Source organism: Colletotrichum acutatum (assembly GCF_030867785.1).
Source record: "Colletotrichum acutatum strain CBS 112980 chromosome Unknown BDZ83scaffold_154, whole genome shotgun sequence".
Taxonomy (NCBI): domain Eukaryota; kingdom Fungi; phylum Ascomycota; class Sordariomycetes; order Glomerellales; family Glomerellaceae; genus Colletotrichum; species Colletotrichum acutatum.
Window position 1 is genome coordinate 73,809 of NW_026849148.1, and position 10,024 is coordinate 83,832.

Here is a 10,024-nt window from a genome sequence, read left to right on the forward strand (position 1 = left end):
ACTGTCTGTGGAAGCTCGCGCTCCGGCTCTTCAGTTCTGGGTCATGAGAATTCGACCGCTAAGCTCAGTAATGGAAGTTATGGTATTTGTGAAATGTTTTGAAAATCTGCATACTTAAAAAAGGGCGAAATGATTAGGCCGAAGGAGACGTGAACGACCTCTAAGTCGAGGACAATGGCCCATGTCCGCCTTCTTTGTCACGTATTCTTAGACATTCTTGATGTTAACAAACAAAAAAGAGATGTTGCCTCCTTGCCCACAAACAACACAGAGAGAGTCCAAATGCTTAGACATCAAGGTTCTCCAGGAAACTACAACAGTTAGGTAAGCCGGACACCTTTCCCCCCGCTTCGGGCCGTTTGTGAGACCCACTTTCGCGCTCCGACTCGGCGTTCGTCGGAGGGCGAGGCCCACAGCACACCACGCCAGCCAGGGGGGGGGGAAAGGTCTCGGCCCCGGTTCTTGTCTTATCGGAGGAACATACGCCGCACGATTGGTCATCTTTCCCCAGTGGCTTTCCAACGCCGCATGCCGCATGCTCGCAAGCGTCACCACTCCGATCCTCCTAGGAAGATCGTGATGTTCTTAGCCGCGGACTTTTCTATCGGGCGCGTCGCGATGATTGTGAAACTCCGCTGCATCGTGGAGAATGAAGGTATTTGACATGAGTTGATATCTCGAATTTCGAAGGTTCATTTTATATGTTTATCACTGGCTTCGGTGTCTACACTTCATCATCTCAACTATTTCCCTAATCAGACAACAACATCGACAATGGCACAAGCAATTTTGGTTTGCGGCGCGACTGGAAAGCAGGGCGGCGCAGTCATCAACCACCTCGTCGAACAGAATGCCGACTTTGAGATCCTCGCTGTTACCCGCGACGCAACCTCCGGATCCGCCCAGCGTCTCTTGAAAAAGTCGTCCAAAATTCGTCTTGTGCAGGGTAACTTGGCGGACCCGACTGCGCTTTTCAAGACTGCGCAAGATGTCGCCTCGTCTCCTATTTGGGGAGTCTTCAGTGTTCAGGTAACTACAAAACTCACAACACTTCAATATCTGAAATTCCTTTCCCTTTTGCGACAATAACGCTTGATATTAATGTGCGCTTCAGGTCCCTATGGGCTTCGGTCAAGGCGGAGGCGGCGAACTAGGCCAAGGCAAGGCCCTCGTCGACGCATCCCTCAAAGCCGGCGTTAAATTCTTCGTCTACACCTCCGTCGAGCGTCACGGCGCAGACAACGCGACGAACGTGCCGCATTTCGCCCACAAGCACGAGATCGAGCAGCACCTCTTCAACAAGTCCAAGGGCACCGACATGGAGTGGGCCGTCCTCCGCCCCGTGGCCTTCATGGACAACCTCACAGACAACTTCTTTGGGAAAGTATTTACCACGTCGTGGCGGATGGCGCTGAAGGGGAAGCCGCTTCAGCTCATCGCCGTCAGCGACATTGGCTACTTTGGGGCAGAGGCGTTTCTTCACCCGGAGGCGTACAAGGGCCGTGGGGTCTCGCTTGCTGGGGATGATATGACGATTGAGCAGTTTGCTGCGGTGTTCAAGAGCAATACGGGCAAGGAACTACCTGGGACGTATAGGATCTTGTGTTGGCTGATCATGACGATGGTGAAGGACTTTGGGTACATGTTCAAGTGGTTTTACGATGTTGGGTATGATGTGGATATTGCGGCGCTGAGAAAGGAGTATCCTGGGCTGAAGGACTTTGAGACTTGGCTGAAGACGGAGAGCGAGTACGCGAGTCGTATTCAGGCATGATGAGGGTATTTAGACTCCGGTTATATGTCCCGGTCCGAAGTATGTAATAGGTTTTGTAGTACGGCTTATGTTTGTAATAATTAAAGTGAAGCCTTTGGTATAGATCATAGGTTTGAAAAATAATAGATCATAGGAATCGACAGAGTATATTTCACTTATTGGTCCAGACTTTAGAGGGATCACTGTCGGCTGTCGAAGATGACCTGATCCTACTTATATGCTCATTCACGATCGTCTCCGAAAGCCAGTGACACCAGAAATCTCGTGATGCCTCAGAAAAGGATGCATGTGTGCCGTGCAATTGGCCAAACGTCTTGAAGCTAGTAATTGCATCAAATGAGACGCGGCTGTTCTATCTATACCACTTTAAATTCCGTTATAGAGTTCAACTATACTGAGGTTTACGTAGGTGAGTACTAAAGCCTGCTTGGAAGATGAGAGGAAGGGCCTATACCTGGAGCATCTGTTAAGCATACTTGGTAAATATATCATGGAAGCAGCAGAAAGTAGTAGAAGACTTGGAAACAGAATCAGGGTATCGAAAGTCGAGTTCTTCACACAGGGTCAACGCACGTGACACCGGTCTCCGATGAAGACCGAGTCGCACTTGAGACCGCCCTAGCCAGGGCAACTAGTCTCCTCTCTCCGAAAGTATGCTCCAGACCCGGCAGCATGCTGATCTGCTTATCATATCAAAAATGAACTTGATGAGATTCCGGCCTACAACTGAAAGTCCGGTCGTCGTGGAAGAGCGTTTGTAAGTCGGGAATCCCGTCTTCGAAAGGCCCACATCGTGGGACGATCCGCAAAGCCAAGCCGCAGCTGCTTGATCCATACCATGCTTGCATAGGCTCGCTGAAGGCAAGACATGTGTACATGTAGCAACATGACAAAGATACGTACTGTACGCAACTGGGAATCCGACGTATAAAGTAGAGCTATGCTCGCGTGCATTTCTAGCTTCCTGCTCATGTACCACAGACTGAAAACGTGATCTCTTCCGACTCGAACCAACCACCAGACCCAACCCAACGACACCCATCGTGTATCTACAAAATGTCCAAAATTCTCACCATTTTCGGAGCCACTGGCAACCAGGGCGGCTCCGTCGTGAAGGCAGCCCTCGCCGATGCGATTCTGTCAAAGGAGTTCAAGATTCGCGGCATCACTCGGGATGTCTCCAAGCCTGCAGCTCAAGCTCTGGCTGGCAAGGGTGTCGAAGTCGTTTCTGTATGGCCATTCCTCTGCCACCCCCTCACGCTTGGCATCGAACTCATAGAGTGCTAACTTAGAAATAGGCCGACATGAACTCAAAGACCTCTCTTACCGAGGCGATCAAGGGCTCCCACGCCGTCTTCTTCATGACCACGCCCAACTTTACGGGCGGCGCCAGCGAAGAGCAAGCCCACGGTAAGAACGTGGCAGACGTCGCGGCCGAGACCGGCGTCAAGCACCTCATCTACTCGTCCCTGCTGCACGTCACCGAGACCACCAACGGCCGCCTCAAGCACGTCGTTCACTTTGACGACAAGGCCGAGGTCGAGCGCTACATTCGCGCCAAGGGCATCCCCAGCTCCTTTGTCCTGCCGGGGTACTTCATGAACAACTTCTCTGCCTTGCAGATGATCCGCAAGGGCGAGGACGGGATATATAACCTGGCGTACCCCGTCAGCGACAAGGCCAAGTTCCCTCTCATCGACACCGAGTCCGATATTGGTGAGTACTTCCTAGGAACGCCTAGTTCAATGCTGATCCTTCAATTTTGCAGGCAAGTACGTCGTCGCGGCAATCCGCAATGAGAGCACCGTTCTCGGAAAGCAGATCTTGGCAGCCGAGGACTACTACACGCCCACTCGCATCATTGCCGAGTTTGAGCAGGTCACTGGCAAGACGGCGCGTTTCGTACCCGTCGACGCTGCGACGTACAAGAGTTTCTTCGCTGGGCCGATGGCTGCCATGGCGGACGAGATGCTCGAGAACCACCTATTCATTGACGAGCCGGGTTACTATCTCGGCAAGGACTTGAAGGAGAGTCAAGAGCTTTTGGCTGGCGTTGGGCTGAAGGCGACGACTTGGAAGGAGTTCTTGGAGGCGAACAAGGCTGCTTTTCCGTAACTGGGTTAACAGATGGACACCCGGTTCGGGGCGACCAGGATGCTGGGATACATGTAGACATGAATCTGAGGCAGTGCCCCAGCTTGGTGTAGACTTTGCCATTTACATACAGCCTTACTGAGATGATTTCCTCGTAGATACCTTGCTCGCTTGGTTCGTGTTCCCATTTCAGTCATTGTGAAGTGACGCAAATCGGTATACAAAGGCTTACGGCTCCGTTTCAAGCACCAGGAGAGGCCACGAGAGAGCCCCTTGCCAGTAATTACCCAAATGCCTGGCAACGGCGCGGACAATGAAGGCACCAGCGTCGGCAAAGGGCCAAAAGCCGCGACAGCGGTGTAGTAACACGCCATAGTGGGCGAGAATGATAAGGGCCTCGGGGCGATGCTTTCGCAACATATCGACGAAGCCAACTGGTACCTTTACCGAGAACGTCGAAGCCGCCTGGGCATAGTCTCCTTCGTCGAGAACGCGGCAAATGTCAAAGCACCACTGCAAAAGCCCAATGACTTCGTGACACGCTCTCGCGCTCGATTCACTCAGGTCGGAGTCGTTTAAGAGCCGTTTCAGAGACTCACATTCGTCGCCCCTCGTGCTCATCCTTTTCTCGGCCTCGAGGATGACGTTGAGGACGGGCTGAAGCTCGGTGTTTTGGAGGAAGTTCCGGGCCGGCGGGGTGACGGAGTTGACGCCGCGGTTGAGGTTGAAGCACTCGACGAGACGATCGATGAAGGACTTGAAGTCGGAGCGGTAGTGAGCGAGGGTGTCGGCGAGGACATGCCTGCCTAGGATGGCGGAGAAGAGGAATCGAGGGACGGCGGTGGCCTTGTCGTCTCTGGCTACTGTTTCCGTGAGGCGGGTAAAGGATGAGAGAGCGCGGTTCTGGAGCTCTGTGGCGAGGTCGCGGAGGTGGGTGGATGATCCGGGGTAGAGCTGGACCATGTGGAAGGCTGTGAAGGCGAGGATCTCGTCGAGGAGGTAGGGTGAGTCAACGGCGCGTCGGACGGCGACGTCGAGGGCGCTTCGGGCTGGGCCGGTGAAGTGTGGTACTGCGGCCGCATGGTGTAGCAGGACCATGTGCTGTGGTGTGTAGATGGCCTCTGAGGGTGCGTTTGGTGTGCCTAACATTGACAAGCCGAGCTGGCAGTCTAGAGATGGAGGAGCTTGGGCGCTGCTCAGCTGCGTCGTCGAAGCTGGAGACAGAGTCTGGTCACTCTGGTGAGAACTGAGGCCGAGACCAACCGCGGCTGGCACGTCTGCAGGCCTCGATGGCAGGCTATGAGACGGATGGCTTGGCGCATGAGTGACCACGGATGTGTTGCTTTGTTGATGAAGAGCTGGTTGTGAGGGCAGCTGTGCGCGCTCAATCGGCGCATTCGCGTCATTGCTTGTATTGCCATGACTACTTCCTCTGGAGCCTGGTGATCGGGCGTTCCGTTCCAATGTGCCCTGTGACCTCTCGCCTTGCGATTGAGATTGCGCTTGTCTACGCTTCTGCTTGCTCACTTTTGGCGGCGGGAAGAAACACGCGCGCTCTGCGACCTCGCAATTCGCGCATGAGGGCTGACGCTCGTCGCAGCGAATGTGACGTCGCTTGCACTCTGCGCATCCATTCCGAGACTTCTTGTGAGAGCGGCGAGTCTCTTGGGCCCTGGCGGTGTCCGCGACTGTGCTTCCGGTGTCGCTCGAATCGTTGTGACGCGCCGAGGCGCGAGTTTCTCGAACCATGCTGTCGTCGCGCGGGCGATTCTCACAGATCACCGTTCCCCGTGGAACGCGCGGAGCTCTTAATCCCAGTCAGCACCCCCTTTTCTGCTGTCAGCATTCGCGATTCGTGAATGTGCGTCTTCTCCAGAACATGTTGCGTTTTTACTTCTAAGATGTCATCCTATCCATGCATTAAGAGTAGATGAGCCGAAAGTATTTCATCAATACGACCATCGAGGAAAAACATTACTTGATCAGCCCGGGTACGCAAGCATCACAGCACAGCCCCGCCCAATTGACTGCATAGCCACATCCTCAGATTCCCCCCATCAAAAACAGCCATGCTAAGCTAGTTTTCTACATGGAATGCGCTACAAGCTTAGTCATACCACACAAAGGCTGCCGAGTGAGAGGAGTTGGAAACGTAGATCATTTGCGACCAACTGGTATCAAGTGTTCAATTTCATTCTATTGTTTCTCTGCGTGGACTAACAGAGTAAGTAAATTCTGACAAACGCCCATTAGTACGAAAGAAATGGTACAATAGTGGTGTTCAAAAGCTTACTTGTATCTTGCTCCCTGCATAATTTTGTCATTACTTATTGTCGTGATGGCTTCAATCATTTGAAGCCTCACTACCCGTCACGTGACCCAAGTTCCATATTCACCGCGATCCACACTCGCTCTCGCATCTTATTCCTGCGCGGGGTCTCGGGGAAAGGCCCGAAGCTCCTTGCCTCTTGATACATCAGCCATGTGGGCTTAATTGTGTCTACCCTGGGAGACCCAAAGAGAACATTCCATTCAGTAGATATGGACGCATCTTCGGGCCGACTTGGAGATCCCAAGGTATCATTCAGTAAGTAGATCACACCTGAACTCCCGTAGCCATGAGTCCATGAGAGACCCTCTCGTTCTCCTGTCCGGGTTGATGTCTTCCTTTCTCTGGCTCTTTCTCAAGCTACTTCGGGATTGTAGGAGGCACATCTGGGCTCATACGAGTTGAGTATTAAGTCAAGTATAAATATCGGCAATGGTGTCTCTCGCTTCTGTGAATAGTTGCTGAGCTTTGCTGAATATGGTTTACAGCTTGCACGATCGAACCATTCCAAAGTACCATCGTAAGTACATGTACACTTGCCAAAAAGTATGGCTTCGATGTTGGACACCATCCTACTAAGATAGTCCTGTTCAGTAGTATGTCAGCACGCTTGTGGTCTACGTAACGGACATAAGCTCGGACTTGATGACCCAGACTCAAATTAACCTTGCTTGTTAAACGACCCACTAGACGCATCGCAGTGAGCGGGACAGGGGCGAGTCCTTACACTCGAAATTCCTGAGCACTCCGTCAAGTGACAACCGGCAACGATAACCATTGGCAACTACTCAAAGAGGCAATTGTCCCCTCGGAGGTACTTAGTCATAAGCCAGCAACATCACTCCGACTTCTTGGTCAGAATCTAGTCATCTTTCAGCACTTCATATACAGGAAGTCTAACATTGATCCTGGGCACAATGTTTGAGAAGACTAGCTTCCTGCAAGGCCGCTTACAGTCTGCAGAAATTCGATTTATGGCCAGTTGACCTGATGTACACCAACAGTAAGGACAGCCCATGACAAAACGGATGCTGGTCCGGAGCACCTTTTCGAACCAAACAAAAGCATCGTATGACCTAACTAAGTTATTACAATGTCTTGTCGATTTTTATGCAAGGTTCCTAGACTACGAGAATACGTGCTCTCTTATCCTTTCACCTCATACTTGTTCTGCCCCATACTTGTTCTGGAAATAAGATGAAGCATAGTAGCATTGGACTGAATTCCCTCTATTCTTGCCATAGGTTCGATGACCCGGAGGGGCTGAGATCATCGCCGTTCTCGGCCGAGTGCAGCCACCATCATTGCCAATGACAGGGCCTCAAACCTATTCGAGGCTTCAACCAGCTTTGACAGGCAGGTCCGGTAACCCCGGCAGCTGGCAGTAATGCATGTAGCCTCAGCGGATATACCGATGGAAACTTGCGCACGTTGTGGTTCCTGACTTTCTTGATTAACTCCACCCATTATGGAGATGAGCAGATGCTTGGCATGCACCTCTTCTGAAGTCAGTGGCCGGATATTGTCTATATAAGCTGCTCTGCTTCATTAAAATACAATTGATTCAGTTCTCATGGAGTAGCTTCATCTCCACCCCCGGCGTCTCACTTCTTCAGTCTTTTCATCTGCCACCGCGGCTACAGCTGAAGGTACACTGTCTCAAACTCGCTACATTTTACCTAACAGGCGTAGCGATGGTCAAACCAAGCGTTTTGGGCTTGTTAGCTCATACAGGTCTCTTGGTTCAACTCGTCAATGGTATGGCAGACTTCCAGCAGCACTGCGAGTCCTTCGCGTCTTCGGTTGGTGGTGTCAATTTCACGACAGAGTACATCACGTCTGGAACAGAACTCGCTCTCACGGAAGCCGATACCACGTGTGGCATCTTCACCCAGTCTGTAAAAGTCAATCTCTGCCGCATCACAGCTCAAGTCCCTACCTCGAACCGTTCCGGATTCTGGTTTGAGGCATGGCTACCCGAGGACTGGTCCGGCAGATTCCTTGCGACGGGAAACGGCGGACTGGGCGGCTGTATCCAGTACTACGACGTCGAATATGGTGCCTCTCTCGGATTCGCAACCATCGCGACGAACAATGGACATCAGGGGTACACTGGAGCCCCCTTTCTCCACAATCTCGACGTCATTCAGGACTTTGCCTACCGCTCTATCCAAAATGGTGTTGTCGTCGGCAAGGAAATCACTCGAGAGTTTTACGGAGAGGCCCATGATAAGAGCTACTACCTTGGGTGCTCCACTGGCGGACGCCAAGGATTGAAGGCAGTCCAGTCTTTCCCTGACCTGTTTGATGGTGTCGTTGTCGGAGCGCCTGCTATCGCCTGGAACAACCTGACGTCGTGGGCCACTCAGTTTCATCCCCTTCTTGGGACGCCCGAATCTGCGACGTTCATTCCTCTGGATATGTGGCCTACCATTCATCAGAACATTCTGGATCAGTGCGATCAGCTTGATGGCGTTGCAGATGGTATTTTGGACTCACCTAATCTCTGCGATTACAACCCCGACGGCCTCTTATGCACTGAAGCTGAAAGCACTGGCTGCCTCACAGGCACACAACTTGAGACACTCAAGAGCATTTACTCACCTGTGCTAGATGCGGCCGGAAGTCTGGTCTACCCCAAGATGCAGCTCGGATCGGAGTTCACCGGAGCGGTGGACAGTTACTTTTCCGGAGCAGTCTCACCTGTGTCAGACTGGTGGCGTTATGCCATTTTCAACGACTCAAACTGGGATGCCATGACCCTACGTCCCGAGGACTACACTGTTGCTTCCGGCCTCAACCACTTCAATATCGACACCTGGAACGGTGATCTATCGGCTTTCCAAAACCGCGGCGGTAAGCTTCTTCACTGGCACGGTTTAGCCGATGGTGTTCTGTCGAGTGAGAATTCCCCTCGCTATTACGAACACGTGTCGCAAACCATGGGAATGAACTCGGAGGCTCTTGACGAATTTTACCGATTCTTCCGTATCTCTGGCATGTCACATTGCGGCAGCGGTAATGGGGCGACCTTTATTGGCCACCAGTCAGCAAGCACTGCCAGTATGGCCCCGGAAGAAAATGTGCTGATGGCGATGGTTCGATGGGTCGAGAGCGAAGTCGCCCCTGACACCATCATGGGAACCAGGTACAACAATGATACCAGGGATAGTGGTGTTGATTTCAGACGCAGACATTGCAGGTGGCCGTACCACAATGTGTACCAAGGCGTTGGCGACTACAAAGATCCTGATACTTGGAAGTGTGTGGTATAATTAGGCATAGATAGACAGATCAGCTCTGCTGGTGCGTGATTAAAGTCAAAGAATCAAGTCAAATAACAGCATCCCGAGCTCCTCTCTCCTACAATATGACTATTGCCTTTGTGTTGTGACAGACAAGTGTTGAGGTGAATACTCGATAGCTTGCCGCCTGAGGCACTCACTAAGGGGAACTTCCTTCTTTGTCCGTAAGGTAGCTCAAATCGGACGGAAGTTGATCCGTCACACAGTTCCAGTGTAACTTTCTCTTCCATCCCCGTTTCAGTCTGGGCAACAGTCACTACGATTTCGACTCTATCTTCTCATACACTAGACCATCTACCTCGGACAACACGATCCCAGCAAAGCGATGAAACGCTACAAAGGAATGTGCTCGAAGCAACCAAGTGCTACAAAGAAGTTTGCTCGAAGCAATGGTTAGTTATTCTTATCAGGAAAAACGAGCATACCCTCTAAATTAGAATTCACAGGATATTTCACCGATCTCTCGGACTCTTTTCCTGCCGTCAACATCTCCTCGCTTGGACCCAATGACAGCAAACTTTC

At 51.8% G+C, this 10,024-nt stretch overlaps 4 protein-coding genes across 4 annotated transcripts; 3 read left to right on the top strand and 1 right to left on the bottom strand.

The window, feature by feature from the left end:
* The first annotated feature begins 530 nt into the window (after positions 1-530).
* On the top strand, positions 531-1,928 carry BDZ83DRAFT_639186 (NmrA-like family protein). The gene is made up of 2 exons (XM_060509409.1): positions 531-1,029; positions 1,115-1,928. Exons 1-2 carry the CDS (start codon positions 775-777, stop codon positions 1,772-1,774), a joined length of 915 nt encoding a protein of 304 aa, XP_060359244.1. The 5' UTR covers positions 531-774; the 3' UTR covers positions 1,775-1,928.
* A 902-nt stretch (positions 1,929-2,830) lies between these two features.
* Positions 2,831-3,889, top strand: BDZ83DRAFT_757203 (uncharacterized protein; the record flags this gene model as incomplete). Its single annotated transcript, XM_060514865.1, has 3 exons — positions 2,831-3,004; positions 3,073-3,490; positions 3,543-3,889. The coding sequence occupies 3 exons, from the start codon at positions 2,831-2,833 to the stop codon at positions 3,887-3,889; spliced, it is 939 nt and encodes a 312-aa protein (XP_060359245.1).
* Positions 3,890-4,096: 207 nt separating this feature from the next.
* On the bottom strand, positions 4,097-5,617 carry BDZ83DRAFT_723767 (uncharacterized protein; the record flags this gene model as incomplete). Its single annotated transcript, XM_060512596.1, has 2 exons — positions 4,097-5,242; positions 5,396-5,617. The coding sequence occupies 2 exons, from the start codon at positions 5,615-5,617 to the stop codon at positions 4,097-4,099; spliced, it is 1,368 nt and encodes a 455-aa protein (XP_060359246.1).
* Positions 5,618-6,674: 1,057 nt separating this feature from the next.
* Positions 6,675-9,472, top strand: BDZ83DRAFT_656726 (tannase and feruloyl esterase; the record flags this gene model as incomplete). Its single annotated transcript, XM_060510897.1, has 3 exons — positions 6,675-6,717; positions 7,132-7,200; positions 7,884-9,472. 3 exons carry the CDS (start codon positions 6,675-6,677, stop codon positions 9,470-9,472), a joined length of 1,701 nt encoding a protein of 566 aa, XP_060359247.1.
* Between the last annotated feature and the right edge of the window lie 552 nt (positions 9,473-10,024).

Excerpts from the sequence above, each read along its gene's own strand:
- BDZ83DRAFT_639186 (XM_060509409.1), top strand. The coding sequence starts at position 775 with ATGGCACAAGCAATTTTGGTTTGCGGCGCGACTGGAAAGCAGGGCGGC. Across the intron at positions 1,030-1,114 it reads GGGGAGTCTTCAGTGTTCAG|GTCCCTATGGGCTTCGGTCA; the intron begins GTAACTACAAAA and ends TGTGCGCTTCAG.